At 44.8% G+C, this 22,657-nt stretch overlaps 1 protein-coding gene across 1 annotated transcript in view; it reads left to right on the forward strand.

Annotated features, from left to right (window-relative positions):
* TPP2 (tripeptidyl peptidase 2) overlaps positions 1–22,657 on the forward strand; it is a 58,566-nt gene that overhangs the window by 19,018 nt on the left and 16,891 nt on the right. The window contains 18 exon segments of the mRNA XM_027557927.1: positions 1,702–1,856; positions 2,513–2,589; positions 5,129–5,256; positions 7,679–7,778; positions 8,050–8,198; positions 9,879–9,994; positions 10,511–10,679; positions 11,385–11,542; positions 11,829–11,905; positions 13,834–13,880; positions 13,883–13,939; positions 14,650–14,804; positions 17,761–17,877; positions 18,116–18,216; positions 18,791–18,887; positions 19,719–19,856; positions 21,154–21,398; positions 21,655–21,733. Coding sequence (XP_027413728.1) covers positions 1,702–1,856; positions 2,513–2,589; positions 5,129–5,256; positions 7,679–7,778; positions 8,050–8,198; positions 9,879–9,994; positions 10,511–10,679; positions 11,385–11,542; positions 11,829–11,905; positions 13,834–13,880; positions 13,883–13,939; positions 14,650–14,804; positions 17,761–17,877; positions 18,116–18,216; positions 18,791–18,887; positions 19,719–19,856; positions 21,154–21,398; positions 21,655–21,733 — 2,165 coding nt within the window.

Consider the following 22,657-nt stretch of genomic DNA (forward strand, 5'->3'; position numbering starts at 1 on the left):
TTAGGTTTGCTAACTAGAGATGAACGTGCAAAGTACCGGGAGGATAAATTCCTCTACCCAAAAACAGCCCGAAGGAGAATTGACCGATCCCTACGACAGAACTAGGTCTGGAGTCACGGATGTGATTTGATTTCCTGGAAAGGTATTGTTTTTTTTTAAGGCCGAAACCATGTAGGATCCATTCCAGGAGTGTGAGCATGGTCCAGCTACAAAAAATAATGTAAACATAGTTCATTCTATGAACAATAATTTCACCTCCAAATACTAACTCTTGAAAATTCACCCATGAGTGTGAAGGATCAGGTAAAAGGATCCTTAACACAGCTTTCTGTGTAATTTCAAAAAAGTTATAAACTTTCTTGAAATTTGTGTGTTTTTTTATAAATTATGTTATTCATCCTGTGGAATATGTTATATAGTAATCATAATTAATACATCTGCATATAACTATATGTATAAATCTCAGATATATAAATTTTACTGAAAAAAATATATTGATATTAAAAACATTTGTGTGAAAATTGTTTATGGGTGTGTTTGGTAAAAATATAAAAGTATAGGTGTGAAGACGGTGTGCACCAGCTGCAGGGCAGTGCTTGCTTCTGGGAGGGAGTGAGGAGGGTGAAGTGGGGTACCCAGCTCCCCCCGCCCATAGAGGCACAGCTCAGGTACAGGAAACTGCACACACTACACACTCATAATGTGGTGAGTTCTGATGTGTGCACACACCCGGGAAACCATCCCCACAACCAAAATAACATCTCCATCACCACCACCCTCAAAGGCTGGCTTATTCTTCCTACAATCCAGTTGTCTCCACTCACATCCTCTGGTAGCCGCTGAATGGCTTTCTGTCCACCCTTGATTACTGTACATTTGATAGAATTTTATATAAATGGAATTTAAAAAATGAAGTTTGTTTTTGCCTGCCCATTGCAGCATGTTGGGCTGAATCCGTGCTGTGATTATAAGTGGCTTGTTCCTTATTGTGGAGCAGTGTTTCACCGTGTGTGTCCACCATGGTTTATTTATCCATTCACCTCCTGATACACACTTGGGTTGTTTGAACAACTGTGTACAGGTCTGTGTAGAAGTTGGTTTTTGTTTTAATTGGAACCCATGTCTGGGAGAGCTGGTGGGGTGTGGTAGGGCCATACAGTATTGAAGACCCTCCGAGCTCCCCTCGGCAGTAGCAGAGGCGTGTCGCACCCGCCGCAGCGGAGAGTGCACGTCCCCGCCCACAGCGGCCACCCTCAGCCTCAGCTCTTCAGAAAGGGGTGGCTCTGCGTGGCCTTCCTCTGCGTCTCCCAGGTGACTCGCCTTTTCATACGTTTATTTGCCATTTGGTCATCCTCTTGGGAAATGTTTTTCAAACGCTCTTTACCCATTTTTGGGGGGGGGTTCTTTTTTTTTTTTTTTGAAAGATTATGTTCTAGATATAAGCACTTTGTCAGTTACATGTGTGCGAATACTTTCTCACCTTTGTGACTTAACAGCGTAGAATCCAGGATGGCAGAATAGCGTATGTAAATCACAGTCACTTTTTGTGAATTATTGTTAAGAGACGGAAGAAACAATACCCCCTTACACGTTAAGATAACCGTGTTTTTATTCTGATTATTACTACGCAGATTGAATCTCGTGGTTAAAACTTTTAGCCTCTGAGGGTGTTTCCTCGTTTTCTCCCCTTTTTGCCTCTAGGAGCCCACGGAACACACGTAGCTAGTATAGCTGCTGGGCATTTTCCTGAAGAACCTGAGCGGAATGGCGTAGCTCCTGGTGCTCAGATTCTTTCCATCAAGATTGGAGACACGAGACTCAGCACGATGGAGACAGGCACAGGCCTCATCAGAGCTGTGAGTGCTCCTGAGCTGCTGGTGTCCAGGACTGATGGTTCACGGTCGTGGATACTTGGATTAGCAAGCTGCTCTTGCCTTATCAAAAATACATGGCACTGTATTCAGTGTATAGGACTTTGTTTGCAAAAGCCCAAAATGCTTAACTCATTTAAAAATATTTTTATTAGAAATTATTTGGGTTAAAGAGATTTGGGGAAACATGAAAACATTGTTTACATTATACCTCTCACTTGTAGTAAATCCCTTAGCAAACTATTTTGAGATACTTTTAAAAGCATGAAAAAAGACAGGAAGACATCTCAGCCAGCCTGCTCCATCAGTGTAAGAATTTATTCTTCATTTGACTTTAACATATGAATTCTATTTCACTTGAGTGAATTTAGACTTTAAAGAGACCTCCCTCATTTCTCCAACTTAATTCTGCAGATGCTGGTTTGTTTTTTATTGACTACTTCCTGTGCCATGTATCAACACCACCCCCAAACACACACACACCTTTTTTTAAGTTCGTCAGCCATATGTCTGGCAGTAATTTATGAATTTAGGTATGAGTTGGAATATGATTGGTTACAGAACTGTGGGATGCCTTTTTTTGCTGGCTTTTCTGTTTTTATAAATGGCTGTCTAAGCTGGACTGTTTCTCTTTTTAATAGATGATAGAGGTTATAAATCATAAATGTGATCTTGTCAACTACAGCTACGGAGAAGCGACTCACTGGCCAAATTCCGGGTGAGTGTTCTTTGCCACTCGTCAGCCGTGGGGGCGTAGCTGGTAAGAGCAGTGAGCGCTTCTGTGTAACTGGAGCGAACGTCACAACTGACGAGGAGCAGACTTGGGCAGATCCTGTGCGGCCCCGAGGCCCTTGGTCCACAGTCATGTCTTTGACGCTGGTGTCCCCTTCTGGCCGGTGGACCCGACGGCCCCTCGGACCCCCGTCCACAGGCAGCCGGACCTCGGGTGTGCACCGCGGGCCCTGCGGTGACGGCGCCCCTCAGCTGCCGGCTCTGCAGAGGCCACCCTGGCGGCATGCTCGGGGGCCGTGAGCCTCGGGTGTGCGGTCAGCTCTGTCTCTGGTCACAGTGCGTGCCCTTCCCTCTGGGACGGCCGTTGCACACCTTTTCCTGGGGACTCTCGGCGACTTCCCCGTCAGTCCTCAGCTGGCGTCCTTGCTGCTTTCTTTCCCAGAGCAGATGAAAGCGCTCAGAGGGGACTCCGGGCCCTCCTGTGGCCCGCCTGACCCCACCAGCTGCCGTCCCTTCTTCTCTCATGGAGTGTGCCTGGGATGAAGAGTGGCTCTGGTCCCCTCCGCCCTCAGAGATGCCTTCCAGCATCGACTCGCTCCTTTCCTGGCTCTCTTTACTGTTAGACAGACCTGCTCAAGTATCCACTAGCTTTAAAACTAACTAATAACAAGCCTCTGCATCTCCCATGGCCTTTGCTTTTCCAGCAAAACCGAGACAGGTGTGTTCACCATTGTCCATCGCCGGGTCTCCCTGCCCTGCTCCCCTCCCTGTGCTGTAAGGGTCTTCCAGCCTCTGGCTTAGCGTGACCTCATGTTGCCTCAGCCTTTCTGTCTTCATAGCGCTAACTTGGCAGTGACCCTATCTGGAGAGTTTCCTCCCACCACCCCATCCAGATACACCCATTGTGCATTTTCTGCAGCTCTGTGACAGAGCTCTGCCGAAACGCAAATGTCACCAAACTAGAGCCTGTAGTTGGCTGTCGTCAGTGATTGAGTTTTCATGGGTGCATCATAAATGCTTTTGCTAGATGCAAAGAGCCATTTCAGTGGCTGTGTGTCTCAGGATTGTGTTTAGGTGACATGAACAGTGACAGGGCTCCAGAACGATCCGTGAGCACCTGGGAAGGGGCCCTGTACCTGCAGATGGCCCGATAACCCCGGGAGATGGCTTAATGCGGCGCTGGAACCATTCCTGTACTTAACGGTGGGGGTCTCACAGTCTGTACATATGTGCAGTCTCAGAACTACGCACCGAAGAGAAGGTCGGTTCTACCACATGTTGATTTAAGAAATAAAAATTTTAAAACCCATAATTTCCTCAGCTGACGGGTACACGGTTCCTTGTGAGACAATTGCTCATTTCCAGACCTGGAAGCGAGCACGCTGTCAGCGTCAGTTGTGAACGTAACCTCGCAGGAGGGAGAAGGAAGGATCTGCTTCCGTATCTGCATTATCGCGGTGTATATCTTTCTCTCCTGGGACCTTCCTTCTTCGGCAGTCTTCTTACTCTAATGTGCTTTTTCCTTCACTTTTATGATTTTGGAGTATCCCTGGCCCTTAACCTTTTTTACATTGACCTCATTTTTTTTTTCCCTGTGGTCTAACTTTACCTCCTGTAATGACTACCAGTGTATTTTTCTTCCTTGCTGTTAAGCTCTAACCAGATCTCTTATACGTTAAATCTCTCTCCCTAGCGCCTTATTTCCCCATTCACCTTTGCTGCTTGTGACAGCTGTGTGAGGAGTTGGTTCTCCATACTTCATGTCGGGGGGGAGTGGACCCCCTGTGGCCCCTGACCCAGTCTCATGTCGGGGGGAGTGGACCCCCTGTGGCCCCTGACCCAGTCTCATGTCGGGGGGAGTGGACCCCCTGTGGCCCCTGACCCAGTCTCATGTCGGGGGGGAGTGGACCCCCTGTGGCCCCTGACCCAGTCTCATGTCGGGGGGAGTGGACCCCCTGTGGCCCCTGACCCAGTCTCATGTCGGGGGGAGTGGACCCCCTGTGGCCCCTGACCCAGTCTCATGTCGGGGGGAGTGGACCCCCTGTGGCCCCTGACCCAGTCTCTGCTAACGCTGCAGTCTTTGCCTTTGGCCCCTTGGCAGTTTCTTTTCCCCACATATATACAGTTTTGTTTTTAGCACATTCCCCACTAAAAACGGGGCCTCCTAACTCCCTCCACTGAAACCCGACTGGGGTATGTCTCTGGGCATGGCTCTGTCGCGCTCTGCTAATGGCACATGTGCCGGAATTTACCTGACCTCGCGTTTGAATGTATTTTAGTTTTATAAACACTTTGTGAGTAGAAGCAAGGCACTTGCAGTGTGAGAATGTCCCTGAGTGATTCTGAGCACCCCTCCTGACCTGTGACCGCCATTCTATTGCTGCTGCTACTCGCAACCCATGTTTTGTTTTGTTGTTTTTTTTTTTTCATATAAACCATGTTTGAAAATATTTTCACATTACAGTAATCCATTTCCTGAAAAGTGGACAGTTCGTGTGTTCAACTGAATCCTCTCCCTCTTTCAGGAGAATATGTGAAGTAATCAATGAAGCTGTGTGGAAGCACAATATAATTTATGTCTCAAGTGCTGGGAATAACGGCCCCTGCCTGTCTACAGTCGGGTGTCCGGGAGGAACCACGTCCAGTGTGATAGGTGAGTTTGTAGTGTTAGAAATAAACTTAAAAACAAGCAGACAAAAAGATTTAGTCCATCCAGTGTTAATCGTATCTCTCCCACACACAGGACACTGTGAGCCTATAATAGACCTCAGGAAAGTGAACTCTAGTAGGGACCCACTGATGTAGAATTTCATCTCCAGCAGACTGGAGTAAGTGTGGAGGTACAGATCACGGGTAGCAGAAGTATAGATCAGGCCTGTTGTTGTTTAGTTGCTAAGTCATGTCCAATTCTTTGTGACCCCATGGACTGCACCATGCCAGGCTTCCCTGTCCTTCACTGTCTCCCAGAGCTTGCTCCAACTCATTGAGTCGGTGATGCCATCCAACCATCTCATCCTCTGTCGCCCACTTTACCTCCTGCCTTCTGTCTTTCCCATCATCAGGGCCTTTTCCAATGAGTCAGTTCTTCACATCAGATGGCCAAAGTCCTGGCACTTCAGCTTCAGCATAAGTCCTTCCAGTGAATATTCAGGGTTGATTTCCTTTAGGATGTACTGGTTGGATCTCCTTGCAGTCCCAGATCAGGCTGTGGGATCACAAAAGTGCTGTTCCCTCTGATTTGAGGATCTGGGCAAGGCTTTCTGGAAGAAGTGTGAGAACAAGGGTTTCAGTAGGTAGACAGAAGCAGGAGAAGGGCTTTCCAGGCTAAGTGAGCAGCATAAATGAAGACACTTGCTTCACTTTTTATTTATAGTGTCCGGCTGTGTATTTATAGCAGAGTTTCCTCCTTTAGTTTCTCTTGGAGCATGCAGGAAGACCTAGAGGTAGAGGAAGGGAGCTTCCTTACTGAGAAAAGCAGTTGAAACACATTTACTGTGTGCCTGTGGCCTTCCCCACCCTTTGTCTTCAGGATCGGATACGGTATTGTCTGCTTCACTGGAATCCAACAGGAAACAATAATGCCTGTCAACGAAAGTTGTAAGAGATCGAATTATTTGCAGTCATAATATGAAAATAATAAAATTAGCTTCTATTATACGACAGTAGCTGCCATCTTGTGCAAAAAACAAAACCCCACAAAACATGAAATCCACCCCTTGGTTTTTTTAATGTGAGGCATGAATGAGGAACGGTGAATTGAGATCCCTTAAGTAGTAAATGAGACCTGAAGATTTTTGGTTTATTTTTAAATGTGGGCTCAAAACACTTAATGTTTGTGACTGAACATGTGACCATAAAAGCTGGTCCCAAGCAGTTTTCCTGGTGTATCCACCATTAACTGCACAATACGTACGTATCATAGAGTTACTATAGTTGCATAGGTATTAGAGATTTTATAGATACACAGCAATATTTGGGCATTAAAGGTTAGAGTAGAAACTGGTCCTTTTAAAAATATTTTTGTTTTAAAATATCAGTGATCTTATATTTATGGGACATGCTTGTATTCGTGGCTTGTAAATTTTAAGCGTGGTGTCGCTTGCTTTCAGTAACCTAAAATCTCTTGATAAAGTAATTCTGTTAAATCATGTGTTAAGACAGCAGTGCCTGCCAGTGATTCATGCATTGTGTGTTCCAGATCTCTGGATACTTTTAAGGACACAAAATGAAACAAAATAATCCTGAGAGGTACCTAGTGATAAAAATGCACTGCTCCGCTACAGCGCTCAGCATTTTGTCATTTTCTTATCCCCACATTGGCAGAACACTTTAACCTAAATTCTACAAAATGACTACAGTTTCATGTGGCAGCACTGTTGACCTAAGTCCTCTTAATTCACTCATTCTGTCCAGCCTTCTACCCAGGAGATGTGTGTGTTGTGAAGGAGAATGAGGAGCTGATAGTCTTGGATTCTGAGTCTTGTCTCTGCCAGTCATTATCTTCAGTACATTTTTTTAACCCCTCTCTGCCCTGTTTGCACATCCCTGGAATGAAGGACCTGACTTTGATCTCTGAGTTCTGTGATTTCAGAGTCTTAACTAGTTTCATCTGCACGTTTATCTAGGAGACTGTAGCATGTTACTGCAGCCACTTTGCAGGGGAGGCTACTGCCAATTTCACGGGTAGAATTTTCTATACCATGGCCATTTAAAAACGAAGATCAATCAACTAATTCCTTTATTTTTCTGAAGTTATATTTTTACAGTTTAAAACACATTTCTCTTTCTCTTTAACGCATACACACACTTTTAGTTACATTATCCTGTTTAGTCCACATAATAGTCCTGGTAGGTATTTTTATATACAAAAGCCAGCACCTCGTGTAGTGTCTGGTATGTAGTGACCTTGCCTGGGTCGTTAAGTTTTTTCACCTTTCCATCTTGTGAGAGAGAACGGTGGTGTCCAGAGAACAGGGGCTTCGCCGGGATCCCACGGCTGGGGGAGCAGTGGGGTTCAAGTCGCGACCCCTGTTCTGTATCCTTCTGTCAATGACCACATTCCCCACCCCCCGCAGGTGTCGGCGCCTACGTTTCTCCTGATATGATGGTTGCCGAGTACTCTCTGAGAGAGAAGTTACCTGCAAATCAGTACACGTGGTCTTCTCGAGGCCCCAGGTAGGTCGCGCGTGGAAGTGGAGTGGAGTGAAAGCCGCTCAGTCGTGTCCGCCTCTTTGCGACCCCATGGACTGCACGGTCTGTGGAATTCTCCAGGCCAGAACACTGGCGTGGGTAGCCCTTCCCTTCTCCAGGGGTCTTCCCAACATGGGATTGTCACAGCCATTCTGTCCGACTGCCTGGGGGGGGGCGCAGGGCTTTGCCCTGAGTTCATTTGCCCGTTGGCCCAGTGCCCACCTCCCTAAGCAGACTCTGCCTTGCTCTCCTTCAGCGCTGACGGGGCCCTCGGAGTGAGCGTCAGCGCCCCGGGCGGCGCCATCGCCTCCGTCCCCAACTGGACGCTGCGGGGCACCCAGCTCATGAACGGGACGTCCATGTCGTCTCCCAACGCCTGCGGGGGCATCGCCCTGGTCCTGTCAGGTGAGGAGCACCTCCCCGCGGCCCAGCTAACCCCGCCGCAGAGTCTCCTGCTGGAGCTGCGAGTCGTCGGCTCTTCCACATGTTTCTGTCAGTTTAAGTACTCTTAATGAGATAGAAGTGACACGGAGAAATGGATTTTCAAAGTATCATTTTATACTTCGCCTTGCTGTTGTTCAGTCACTGTGGTGTCTGTCTTTGAGCCCATGGACTGCAGCGTGCCAGGATCCTCTGTCCTTCCTGTGCTTCACCTCAGTCCTAGCTCTAAAATCCACTGCTTACTTGTTTATAAGCTTGCTTAAGGAGGTGTGAAGTGTCTAGACAGTTTCATAAAATAAATTTGATGGCATAAAATAAAGACAAATTGTAGCCATAAAAAGTAATTGAGTACCTTTCTCTTCTTGCAGACAGATATTTTTGTTCTCTAAAGTTCTCAGGGCAAGAAAACGTGGTTGAATTGGTAATGACCTGGCCCACAGTAAAGTGGTGGAGAATCATTTATGGGATCTTAATGGTTTGAATGTGCATTCACTCAGCAAGCATATTTATTGGCTGTTACTGACTATTAAGCTTTATTTTGGCCTGGGGCTAAAGTAGGGAACAAAACATCAAAAAGACCTGCCTGTGTGGAGTTGATATTAAAGTTGGAGGAGGAACAGACTATGAACAAAGTAAAAAATCGCTTCCATGACATAGTAGAGGGTAGGAAGCGTTGCCATGGAGCCGGTGAACCGGACCATGGGGAGGCGGGACTTTCTAGGTTGATGGGCAGGCGGCTGCATGCTTGACGTGGAGGATGGGGCCATCGGCACTGACTGGGCTCCACTCTCGCTCTACTGTGCAGCCTCTCCAAGCATCTCGGGCTCGCTGGTGCCTCTTGTCTGTGGCACACTATTCTGTCTGCCTGGAATTCCTTTCCCGCCGAGTCTTGGCCCTGTGAACGCCCGTGTATTCCCTGAGAGCCGACACAGTATCTGTTCTGATGGGAGCATCGCCTCTCCAGATCCTGACAAAATCGTTTGCGTTTTCGGTTGACTCTTAAAGTGCCGTCATGTTCCCATGTTTTTTGGTTCACGTTCTACATTCCTCATGAGTATTTGCATGTTTAGTTCTGGAGAGGACAGGCGTGCTGTCTTACTCGCTTCCACCTCAAAACAGTCAACATCAGAAGGTGGGCGGCTGGGTGGCCTCCGCGTCATGTAGACAGTCACCCGCAGCCTCATTGTCCCTGTTGTCGACCAGGAGGCTTGTCAGCAGCCTCCTGGGATCCGGTCTCCAAGGTGCTGATTGGTTGCGTGGGGCCTGAGCATCTTGCTGGCTTGTTTCGTACCCCTGGTGCACATCCTGTGTGCCCTGGTTGAGACCTTCTGCCAGTGACCATGCTGATTGACCAGCACTGTCTTAAGGAAAACATGATTGGAATGCCTTTTGGTCCCTGTGCCGAGCCCACCTTCATGCTGCGTCACAGTGGGCATGCGGAAGTTTTCATTGAATGAAGTCGTTGTGTTATGAGTCATACTGTAAAAAAAAAAAGATTAAAAAATGAGTGTTGAGACACAAAAACATTAAAAGCAGAAAACGTACACATTATCCATACTAGGGCAGGGGGAGGCTGGGGAAGCGTTTCCAGTAACTGTCTTCTGTAATAAACACTAGTTTCTTGATTTCATCTTTTGATTTTAGGTCTGAAAGCTAATGATGTTAACTACACAGTTCATTCGGTCAGAAGAGCTCTTGAAAACACTGCAGTGAAGGCTGACAACATAGAAGTATTTGCCCAAGGACACGGTATTATTCAGGTATTGTCGTGTGAGAAGCAGGCTGTAGATCAATAGGATAATATTTTAGCTGTTATTGGATAATATCCCTACTATAGTGATTGAGTTTTTCTAATTGTTGACTATATGGCCAGAGTAGTTCTCTGAACCATAAACGAAGAAGGTATGAAAAGAGACTTTATAGTTGAATTTGTGGTGGTAAGATAGAGAAATGTAATTGATGTAAGACATATAGAGAGATGGCAGAGGGCAGCAGGTAAAAGCTGACCAGGCATAATGGCACGTGGAGGATTCCTAGCATCATCACTTGGGAGTAAGAGGGTGAAGTGGAAGGTGAGTCCCGTGGCTGGACCAGGGTTTTGTCCAGTGAGGTAGAACTGTCCTCCTGATGGGCTTTGTCACGTAGTTCAGAGAGGAGAATGTTGAAGCTGACTCTTGCTTGTACTTTGCTATAACTGAAATGAAATGGGTGATTTGCAACAGAAGGGTTTTTTGACCCAACTATGTGTATCTTACTGTTTGTATCCTTTTAATTAGGTTGATAAAGCCTATGACTACCTCGTTCAGAACACATCGTTCGCTAATAAATTAGGTTTCACTGTTACTGTGGGAACTAACCGTGGCATCTACCTCCGAGATCCTGTTCAGGTGGCCGCACCTTCGGATCATGGCGTTGGCATTGAACCTGTATTTCCAGAAAATACTGGTGGGTGATAGCCAGAGAGTAAGCTCACCTGTTCACATTTTTGGTTTGAATTGTACTGTAATAGAGAGGTGCTGTTTAGGCTGATGTTTTAAAGAGGAGATAGGAATGAACAATGTTAATATTACTGTGCATTTCAGAGCAAAGGGAAACTGATGGCAACTGGGGACCCTGATACAGTGGCAGTTGAGTTAGCAGTGTGACTACAAGAAAATAGTAGAATGGACCTTCAGTCACCTAGAGCTCTTAATTAAATTGTGGATCATAAAGCGTCAGATGCCTTTTCTTTCCCACCTTTACTGCTTGAGTGTAAGAGCCAGATTTTGGTTGCAGAGTGGGAAAATCAGAAGCAACCAGGGAGAAGCCCAGCTCAGTGAATGTAAACAAGACTGTCGTGCCTGTAAATTAGGAGTCTCTTAGATTCTGTTGACTGCACGCAGTATGAGAAAACAGCACTAAACACCTTATGTTAAGGTTGTGGCCGTGCTGGGTGGGCGTGTGGATGGACCCCAAGCGTGCTGAAACACGTGTGAGGGAGGCTGTGTGACTGGTGTGTGTGGGCTGTGCTTGGGGAGCCTGTGCCTCCTACATTTTATAGCCAACGGTGCTTTCCTGCTGCTGAATGTTCTTGAGAGACTAGAGAACGTTTTAAAATGGAAGAAGAGGAAAACAGAGCTAATCTTCACTTTTTGTTTTTTTTAATGCCAGAAAACTCTGAGAAGATATCCCTCCAGCTTCATTTAGCCTTAACTTCGAATTCGTCGTGGGTTCAGTGTCCCAGCCACTTGGAGCTCATGAACCAGTGCAGACACGTAAACATCCGCGTGGACCCCAGGGGCTTACGGGAAGGACTGCATTACACGGAGGTACGGCCTGCGCGCCTTTGCTCTGCCTTCTTTGCACTGTGCAGAGTGTTTGTGTGGCAGACCGTTCACCCATTAGTCTGAGTTAGTCAAGGCTTGGCCTGCATGTAGTTGTTCAGGCCTCTTGCCATTGATACGTGCTGTGACATCAGAAAATTGATGCTTTTACTTAGGACGTTTCACCTTTAATATGAGATTAATTTATTCTGTGAGTAGGTCCACCTTCTTTCATTCTCTCCTTTTAAAGAAGCTTCGTTTGTGGATACTGACACTTAACTCTTTTCTCAAGGTATGTGGCTATGACATAGCGTCGCCCAACGCAGGTCCTCTGTTCAGAGTCCCCATCACCGCGGTCATCGCAGCAAAGTAAGTGCCCAGTCACCACCAGTGTGCTGTTCGTTTAAGTGTGAGGTGGCTGTTCATGGAAACAGGCTGAGCTTGTAAAGGATCCGCAGGCCAGAACCAAGGAACTGGATTTTAGTTCTGCTCTTGCTCAGCATCCAAGATGGCACGTGGTCGGTCAGCTGCTCCTGTTCACAGGGAGGAGGATTAATGGCGTCTGCCGCCTGCCCTCCACCAGGGTGACGGCGCCCTCCCGACCGCCCGGGCTGGAGGCCTGAAGCCTCTGCAGTGTCCTGACAGTGATTTTGTCCCCTCCCACCCCGACCTTGCCACCGCTACCCCCATCTCTGGAATCATATTGTCCCCTGGTTCTTCCGCATTTCTAGTCCCCTCTGTTTCCAGGCTCTTCCCTTCCCATCTTGCCTTCCACCCCAGACTGAAGGGTCAGGTCTGATCATACTGCTTCCGTATAAGGTCCTTTATCATCTCGCCCGAGGATCCTGCTCTGCAGATGGCCAGCGGTGGTCCTGCAGAGCCCGTGTCTCCTGCGGCTCCATCACCACTTTGTATATTCCCACGAGCTCACCAGAGCTGACCTTTCCGCTGTCTCCAGGACGGGCCTGTTTGCACAGCTGATTCTTTGCGTTAGGCCCCTGTCTCCTAACCCAGCGACCAGGCAGGTTCCCGGTCATCCCCAGCTGAAGGGAGTCCTTCCTTTCTGCTGCTTCTCGCTTTTACACACCCGTGGTTTAGGCTTGAGCTAGTGTGCTGTCATTTTTAATTGACCCCATTTGACTGTGAGCCCACAGAAGACTCAGGGCCTGCATCTTATGTAATCCCACATGGAGCCCACTGTACAGAACAGACACAAAAAATGGTCCAGTACATGAAGGGGAAGACCGAGATGGGAGTTCTGGAAACTGGGAAACGCGAGTTAGCACTTTCTTTTGACTTAGTTGCATAGTAATATTTAACATGCAGTAGGTCTCAGCCTGTATGAGGCATAGAATGAAACGGAGATAACTAGTGACACAGGTGAGGAAATGCAGAACGGCTAAATTCTCAGCCGCGTTTTCCCTGCAAGTCCGACAGGAACTTACTAGACGAGGTAACGTGTAAGATTCAGGAATCGGCCAAGACCTCTTCTCCTGATGGAAGCTGTCTGGGACCACTCCGCACAGATGAAGCACTTGGCATCTTTTCCACCAGCACTCCCCGCCTCCCAGAGCATGCTGCGTTCAGCATCTCTGCTGGGCGCTCTGTCCCACAGGACTGGCCGAGGAAAAGGAAAACAGAACATTCACTGCTGCGCCTGTAGCTTCTAGTAGCCGTGCCCCCGACGGAGTAGGCACTCACTAAATGTTCGTCACACTGAGTAGAGTTAGTCCTTAGTGTCTACTTTAGCTTTCCAGTGTGGATAAGTAAACATTTGACTTTGGGGTTTCCCTGATCCTTTTTAAAAATCCTATGAAAGTAGTTTCCTTCATACTGTGTCATTTCTGGCATGGGTGCATTTTGAAGCTACAAAAGGGATTAAATTTAATAGCAGTTTCAGAGGATAAGACAGTATCAGAGTCACAAAACATTGCCTTTGATTTTAGCATTTTAGACTCAAAACAGTCCAGATTCTGGTTTTTGGAAAATTATGTGGATGTTGTAGAATTCCGTTAACAACAGCAACAAAAAAGAACTGTGTGTCTGGGTGTATTATAGACAAATTATAAAACGAGTAAAAAGCAGAAAAATCATCTACACTGGGCTCCCCCCAGTTCTCTCTGCTGAAGTGTTGCAAAGATGAGATGATACTGTGCATACCGTTTTGTTCCCAGCCTTTAACTTCCTGTGTTCATTTCTCAGGAGCTGTTGAAATCTAGAGTGCCAGTTGGTTTACAATATGAAGCCCTTTTTAATGAGAGTATCATGTTTAATCATTAATTTTTATTAATTTTTAGAGTAAATGAATCAACACATTATGACCTAGCCTTGACAGATGTACATTTTAACCTGGTCAGATTCGAAGGCATTTTATTGAAGTTCCTGAGGGTGCAACATGGGCTGGTAAGTAAAATTAAAGTCTGTCTTGCCCATTTGTCTTTTTTTGTTTTTTGTTTTTCTTTTTTTTTTGCTTTTTTCTTTAACTGGAGGATAATTGCATTACAATGTTGTGTTGGTTTCTGCCATACAACAGCGTGAATCAGTCAGGACACATGTCCCCTCCCTCTTGAAACTCCCTCCCACCACCTGCCCCCCCATCTGTATGTGGATTCTGAAGGCCAGAGCAGATAAACCAAGGGGGAGAGATTAGGAAAACTTATCAGTGAAGTTGAATAGAGGGAAACTAATGGAACTTTGGCATGGTAACAAACAGAGGTTTCTAAAAGTAAAGTCCTCTTTATCAGGGACTGATTGGCTTTTAGCTAAAGTAAGAGAAAAGGCTGAACTTAGCAACAGAGGAGGAAGAGATTTTTAAAATACCCCAGCTAGGATAATTGTGTGTCCATCTATGGACCGCTTCTGTTTCATGTTCTTTGTAGCATAGCGGTTGCTCACTTAAATCCTGATTTGTTTATTTTCCATAGCTAACTTTCCTACCCTCTCATCTTAATTAATATTCTGTCAATTCATTGTTTTTAAGGAAATATGCAGGTTTCACTTGAATGTATCGTTTTATTCTTGATAGCTGATTCCCCTAATGTAGGCGTAGGCCTTACGGAATTTGTCCATTTGAAACCTGAGTGACAGTGTTGCCTCTTGCCTTCTCGCCTCAGAGGTCACCGTGTGCTCCTGTTCTTCTGAGGTGTCTGCCAAGTTCGTCCTCCACGCAGTGCAGCTTGTGAAGCAGAGAGCGTACAGAAGTCACGAATTCTACAAATTTTGTTCCCTTCCAGAGAAGGGAACGCTCACTGAAGCTTTTCCAGTCTTAGTAAGTTTTAATTAACAGTCTGAAATCCTAAAACTGTTTTCCATTTGTCTTTCGTGTGAGCTGTTGTTACTCAGTCGCTAAGTCGTGTCCAATTCTTTGTGACTGCAAGGACTGTAGCCCAGCAGGCTCCTATATCAATGGGATTTCCCAGGCAAGAATACTGGAGTGGGTTGCCACACCCTCCTCCAGGGCCTCTTCCCAACCCAGGGATTGAACCCAAGTCTCCTCCTTGGCAGACAAGCAGGATTCTTGACCACTGAGCCACCTGAAAGCCCTTGGTGTGACCTAAGACTTAAGTATTTTGATTTGATTTGGTAGTTTGCATTCAGAGCACTCTGGGCCTGTGTGTTTTATTAATGCTGAGTAATGTCAGAAGATAGGTCATCTTACTAAGGCACTTAAGACCAAGTGAGGTAAATACTAATCTCTCTAACTCTTAAATAATTTAGTCAAAAGAAAGTTCTGGTATGCTAGATGCTGGCACTTGACAAAGTGGACCCTGGTTGAGATTGTTTTCTCATTGTACGGTAGACTATTTCCATATTTAAGACTTTTTTATTTACTTTAGTCATTTTATTACTGCCCTGTTGTTAAGAATCCATGAGGTTAATTTGCTCTATAGGTGAAAACTGCCACTCCTTCCTACAAATTACTTCAGTGTTGCAGATTTCCACACTTAACCTATAGTGTGAGAAATGGGGGCTTCCTTCTAGAAGGGGAATACACTGGTGACCTTCTTCAAACTTGCTACCTAGTGTTTTGAGTTGGATCCCTTATCTTTATCTCTTCTCAGAAGATAAGTGATGAGAAGATAAACTTCCACTTGTGTTCTTGTATGTGTTCACTTTAGTCGCACAGTCGTGTCTGACTCTTTGCAACCCCATAAATTGCAGCATGCCAGGCCTGCCTGTCCATCACCAACTCAGTAATATGATTCATCTTTAAACTTTCTAGTGCAAAGAATGTTCAAACTACCACACAATCGCACTCATCTAACGTTGCTAGCAAAGTAATGCTCAAAATTCTCCAAGCCAGGCTTCAACAGTATGTGAACCACGAACTTCCAGATGCTCAAACTGGATTTAGAAAAGGCAGAGAAACCAGAGATCAAATTGCCAATATCTGTTGGATCATGGAAAAAGCAAGAGAGTTCCAGAAAAACATCTATTTCTGCTTTATTGACTACACCAAAGCCTTTGACTGTATGGATCACAACAAACTGGAAAATTCTTCAAGAGATGGGAATACCAGACTACCCTACCTGCCTCTTGAGAAATCTGTATGCAGGTCAAGAAGCAACAGTTAGAACCAGACGTGGAACAACAGACTGGTTCCAAATTGGGAACGGAGTACGTCAAGGCTGTATATTGTCACCCTGCTTATTTAACTTATATGCAGAGTACATCATGAGAAACACTGGGCTGGAGGAAGCACAAGCTGGAATCAAGATTGCCGGGAGGAATATCAATAACCTCAGATATGCAGATGACACCACCCTTATGGCAGAAAGCAAAGCAGAACTAAAGAGTGTCTTGATGAACATGAAAGAGGAGAGTGAAACGGTTGGCTTAAAACTCAACATTCAGAAAACTAAGATCATGGCATCTGGTCCAGTCACTTCATGGCAAATGGGAAACAATGGAAACAGTGAGACTTTATTTTCTTGGGCTCCAGAATCATTGCAGATGATGACTGCAGCCATGAAATTAAAAGACGCTTGCTCCTTGGAAGAAAAGCTTTGATCAACCTAGACAGCATATTAAAAAGCAGAAACATAACTTTGCCAACAAAGATTCATCTAGTCAAAGCTATGGTTTTTCCAGCAGTCACGTATGGATGTGAGAGTCGGACCATAAAGAAAGCTGAGCGCCGAAGAATTGATGCTTTTGAACTGTGGTGCTGGAAAAGACTCTTGAGAGTCCCTTGGACTGCAAGGAGATCCAACCAGTCAGTCCTAAAGGAAATCAACCTGAATATTCATTGAAAGGACTGATGCTGAAGCTGAAACTCCAATACTTTGGCCACCTGATGTGAAGAACTGACTCATTGGAAAAGACCCTGATGCTGGGAAAAATTGAGGGCAGGAGGAGAAGGGGACAACAGAGGATGAGATGGTTGGATGGCATCACTGACTCGATGGACTTGAGTTTGAGCAAGCTCAGGGAGTTGGTGATAAACAGGGAAGCCTGGTGTGCTGCAGTCCATGGGGTCACAAAGAGTCAGACATGACTGAGAGACTGAACTGAGTACACTGATTACTAGAAAATTGAAAACTCAGTATCCAAGGAACAGCTTTTGTTTCTGATTTTTTTAATAAAAAGAAAGAATGGAGGGACCATAATTTCATTTGACCATGGTTGCCAGGCAGCTCTGAGCCCAAGACTACTACCTGTGACTACTGAAAATTCCTACACAGCTGTCATACCCCTTCTCTTGCCATCGTTCTTAATGATTTTTCCTTTGGTCCTGTTTTTATTCTGGTTGTTTTCACTGTTAATTTATTATATGTACTTGGAAACCGTCTCAGATCTCTTACAACAAGCAGTTTAGGATTATGGGTAGATAACTGTGTATTTAAATACCTGTGCTCTGTCTCTGCAGCTGATTTGGGTAACTCCAGGCGTAGCTAAAATCCCATGGACGGAGGAGCCTGGTAGGCTGCAGTCCATGGGGTCGCTACAGTTGGACACGACTGAGTGACTTCACTTTCACTTTTCACTTTCATTCACTGAAGGAAATGGCAACCCACTCCAGTGTTCTTGCCTGAAGAATCCCAGGGACGGGAAGCCTGGTGGGCTGCCGTCTATGGGGTTGCACAGAGTTGGACATGACTGAAGCGACTTAGCAGCAGCAGCAGGCGTAGCTAATAACAAGATTCTTGGAGTTTTCTCTCTGTGCAAATCTGTTTGTATTTTGTGATTCACACATTTACAGTATGTTTCATTTTTCTCTGTAGGGTGGGAAAGCAATCGAGTTTTGCATTGCTCGCTGGTGGGCAAGTCTCAGCGATGTCAACATTGACTACACTGTTTCTTTCCATGGGATTGTATGTACTGCTCCACAGTTAAACATTGTAAGTTCACCTTTCCATCATTTTCAAGGTCAGTTATGCATGTCACTGTGAAATAATGTCGATGGTTAGATTTAAATTTTAATGGGGACATTACCTATGTTCAGGAAATAGCAATAGTCTTTTTTAATGGGTGCTTACAAACTTTGTATTTGACACATTTATTTGAGGTTTAAGTATTTTAAAATGTAGTTCATTTTCAGTAAGTTGGAGAAACTAATTTGATAAATATCCTTCATAGCATGCATCAGAAGGAATCAACCGTTTTGACGTGCAGTCCTCCTTGAAGTATGAAGACCTGGCTCCCTGCATAACTCTGAAGAGCTGGGTGCAAACACTGCGGTATCTTACATGCTTCAGGGCGACAGTGTTGGGTTTCAAGGGGGTGGGAGGGCCCTCTGCGCTCCTTGGAAAGGGTCTTTTTTTTCCTTAAGTCACATGAAGGCTGGAGATGAAAATTCACTGCATGACTTTCCAGCCTAGAAAACTGGACAGGTCTCTGGGGAGACCTTACGTGACATGCACCTGGAGCCCTCGGGGGCACCTGACAGGACCCACCCTGTGACAAGGGCAGGACTGTCTGCGTTCAGACCTGTCCTTCAGCCCCATTAAGGATCATCACGCTAGTACCAGGATCTGATTACATTAGGACTCTTAGTTGGTAGTTGAAAATGTTTTTATCATGAAAAGGGTGTTACCTTTTTAATGCTGCAGAGTTTTAACTTTGTGTGTTTCTGTGGTTTGGTCAATAAAGAATTATGTAAGTTAATGATTAAAGTGTTATAAAATACACTGGGAAGCATAGTGTCCAGGAATGCTCATTTATCAGTTATTGTGATTTGCCATAGTTTTCGCTGCTTATAGTTTTTTCTCATTGAAATGAACCTTTGACTCTTATGCAATTGTCTGATTACAGCCCACTGAGTGCAAAAACAAAACCTTTAGGATCGAGAGATGTTTTGCCAAATAATCGTCAACTTTATGAGATGATCCTGACTTACAACTTTCATCAAGTAAGTGTTTGTGTGATCAGGTATACCCTTGCAACAAATTTCTGTGTTTTTATAAATCATAAAAAAGGGAAGGACAGTGTGTTCAATGGGGGTGTGTGTGTATACATACATATATATGAAATAGAATCAAATAAATAACACTGGCTAGTTTAGAGTTATTCTTTGGGAAATTATGATATATAATGATGTAAGCACCATTCAGATCTGAAGTCACAGCTTCTTACTTCGTGGCGACCTAACCTTTGAGTCTTAGTTGTCGTCACTGACATCTGTCCTCCGGTACCTGTCCTCTGGTTCAGTGTCTTGTCGAAGCCAGCTGCCTTCTGATTAGGAAACTGGGCCTCTTTGCTCTCTGTGTTGACACAGTGAGACGTCAGAATGGCTCCTTGGTTGAATGGGTGGTAAAGGTAGTTGAGATGAGCATAAATGTCAGATCGAAGTTTATGGAGAATCAGTAAGATTTTAGTAAAACTCTTATTGAAGCATAATATGAGCTACCGCTGGGGAGAGGTTTGATACTGGTGGATTGTCTAATTTCAACCTTATAAATATATTTGTTTTATTAAAAACCAATGAATTAAGCGTCCTAAAGAATACATATTGCTTTATAAATGAATGCAGTTACCTAGGTTTGTGTTTTTTAAACCTTGTAAAGGAGAAATACGTTTTTTAGTCCCTAAATACTGAGTGTTCTGCATTTTTAAGATTGGTTACCTCAATAAAATGTGTTTAATACTTTTAATGTAAGTTTCATCGATAACAGTATTACAGATCTGTTAGAAATCGTATAAACCATTTCAAGTAATCATTCTTTTTTTTTTTTTTTTACAGCCCAAAAGCGGGGAAGTGACCCCCAGCTGCCCGCTGCTCTGTGAGTTATTGTATGAGTCGGAATTCGACAGTCAGCTCTGGATCATATTTGACCAGAACAAGAGACAGATGGGCTCCGGCGACGCGTATCCTCATCAGGTAGGAAGTGGGCAGTGATTTTTAGAATTCACAGAAGCCGTTTCCTGAGCCAGTGAAGCCCGGATTCTTGCTCTGGTGACGTCCCTGCTTTGTGATGCGTGTTCAGTGCTTGACACGAGGCTGGCAGCTCCTCTGTCTGCTGCAGCTGCACAGCTGCACCTTTGGGCTCCGTCTGGCTTTGGGTCAAGAGGGGCCCAGAAGGACGCTCACGGACACCGGCTGGCAGAGCCTTTCATTATTCTCCTTCCGACCCTGTGCTCACTGCCATCTGAATGCTGAGAGCAAACCATCAGGATACGTGAGCACCGAAAAGTGGTCCCAGGTCTGAACTGGATCTGAGCACCTGTCCTCAGGTTATTAGAACTCTGGGATGTGTTCCTTGTCGGCGGGCTGAGTACTGATCACTGACTGTCCGCCAGGCGCTGTGCCTGGCACTGTCGTTTGGAAGGAAAACAGTCTCTTAATCCTAGCATTTATAAGAATTTTATCCCTGATTGAAATGTTATGACCAAGAAATTACATATTTCCTGTAACATTAATAATTCAGTGCTAAATAGTAAAAATAACCTCTGTAGGGTTTCAGTCACTTAAGGAATGGTTTCCATTCTCATCACGGCGAGGCCAGGCACGTGTCCCGAGTGCGGACGGGTTACTGTTGCAGCCGCTCCTGCGGTTGCTTTAGTCTCAGAAGAACCTGTTGGTACAGAGAGGACAGTGTTCCATCCTCTTGAGCAGCTTGACTGGATGGAGCACAGTGCTGAGTAGATTCATATTCCTTCATGTCCACGGGCTCCCGTTTCTGCTGTCTGCAGTAAGCGGGGTGGCGTGTTGGATGTAATCCAAAGGTTACCAGTCGTGTGTATGGAAACAAGCGTCTGTGTCTGTCTGCGATATTACACAGCACCTCAGTTTCGCTCATTCTCGTGTTGTTTTATACGTGCCTATGAAGACCCATGAACAGGGAGGTCATTGCCTTTGAGTGGAGACGGAGTCAGCTGAGAGCGTAGGAGTAGCCTGTTGTTGTAGGAGGCACAGGGCTCCAGAGCCAGAGCCGCCTTCAGCTCCCTGATTCTCTACTCTGCACGTGACCCGGCCAGGTCACGTGACGACTCTGGCCCTCAGCCTTGCTCACCTGCACAGTCGGGATGTTGTGCCCGTGTAAATGTGTGCGTCGTAATGTGCCCTGTGCGTCGCACACTGAGCACTGTGTAAGGGGGCGTCTACTGTCTGTCCCCTAGGTGATGGCTTTCGTTCATGTGGCTCAACTTCACTCTTCCCAAATACTTTTCTTTTGCAGTATTCCTTGAAACTGGAGAAAGGAGATTACACAATTCGACTGCAGATCCGTCACGAGCAAATCAGTGATCTGGAACGTCTGAAAGATCTCCCATTCATTGTTTCTCATAGGTTGTCTAATACCCTGAGCTTAGATATCCATGAGAATCATAGCCTTGCACTTCTAGGAAAGAAGAAATCAAGTAACTTGACGTTACCCCCCAAATACAACCAGCCGTTCTTTGTCACTTCCTTACCCGATGACAAGTAAGTGATAACATGACTTGCTTTCAGTGTCTGTCTGATTCTCTGTGGTCTTTAAAGTGCTAGTTTATTGCCTGAGGCTACACTTAGACTGCGTTGTCATGCCCCTTTAGAGATAAGTTATTTCTCCCTTTGGCTTTTGAAATCTTAGCTAAGGGAATCATTTCAGGATGCAGTTGTTGTGATGTTTTTCCCCCTAATTACCCTTGTGAAACACTCTATTTTGTTCCTTTTCTCCTCTTTTGAATCTTCTGATTAGAATACCTAAAGGGGCCGGACCTGGGTGCTACCTCACAGGATCCTTAACGTTGTCAAAGACTGAACTTGGAAAGAAAGCTGTAAGTAGTTTTTTTGTTTTTTTTTAAATTGAAATTGCCTGTTCTAAAATTTCCTTTTCTTTAAAAATGGAAATTAATTCCACATTACAGTAAAAGAGAAGATCTCTCTGGAAAATGAAATTTAATAGTTTTTTTCCCAAGTTATTAGTAAAGGTTAATTAATGTTTGGTTGTATTTTTATATATTTAGTATTCTTTTTTCCCAAGTCTAAGTTCTTGGGCCTTGAACCTGTCCTGTCTTGCACGGTTACTGTACTTGAACTTCCCATGAAATACATAGATCCAGATTAAACTTGTCTTAAGTGAATGGGATGTTTAAAATTAGAGAATTTATTGAGTTTTAAGAATGTAGTATTGTGGATACAGGGAAAAAATCAGATCTTCTTGGGTGACTTCTAAAAACCAGTCAGAACAATTGTTGCTAATAAGCAGTAATTTTCACTTGCACAGACCTTTCTCTTATGGGAATTTTGTGTAATTATAGAGATAACTGCAAGATGATTCTTTTGGTGTTGTAGTTTCAAAATTGCGCCTCTTGTTAAAAACATATCTGGTGGTTATATTTTAGAGGTAAATGTTGGGTTTGATGGTATCTGTTTTGCTTTCCATCTGTTTTCATTACAGATTTATTGTGAGAACAGTGTTTATTATATGGGTATATTTCCTTTTGTCCTAAAGTCATTTCATCTCCATGCCAATAAAAGTTGTCGTTCTTAACAATTTTACATTTCTCTTCAGCTTTAGTTCTTACAAAGTAAATCTACCACTTAATTCTGGAATTTATGAGTGCTGTTATCAAAATGAATAGATCTCAAACATCTTAACAAGTATGCTCATTGATTTTTTAACCACTGTTGAACCAAAGATGGTTTATTTGCTAACAGAGAAGTGTCATCAGTTGTGACTTTTGTCCTTAGGAGTTGTT

The sequence above is a fragment of the Bos indicus x Bos taurus genome, chromosome 12, assembly GCF_003369695.1.
Source record: "Bos indicus x Bos taurus breed Angus x Brahman F1 hybrid chromosome 12, Bos_hybrid_MaternalHap_v2.0, whole genome shotgun sequence".
In the NCBI taxonomy this organism is placed as follows: Eukaryota; Metazoa; Chordata; class Mammalia; order Artiodactyla; family Bovidae; genus Bos; species Bos indicus x Bos taurus.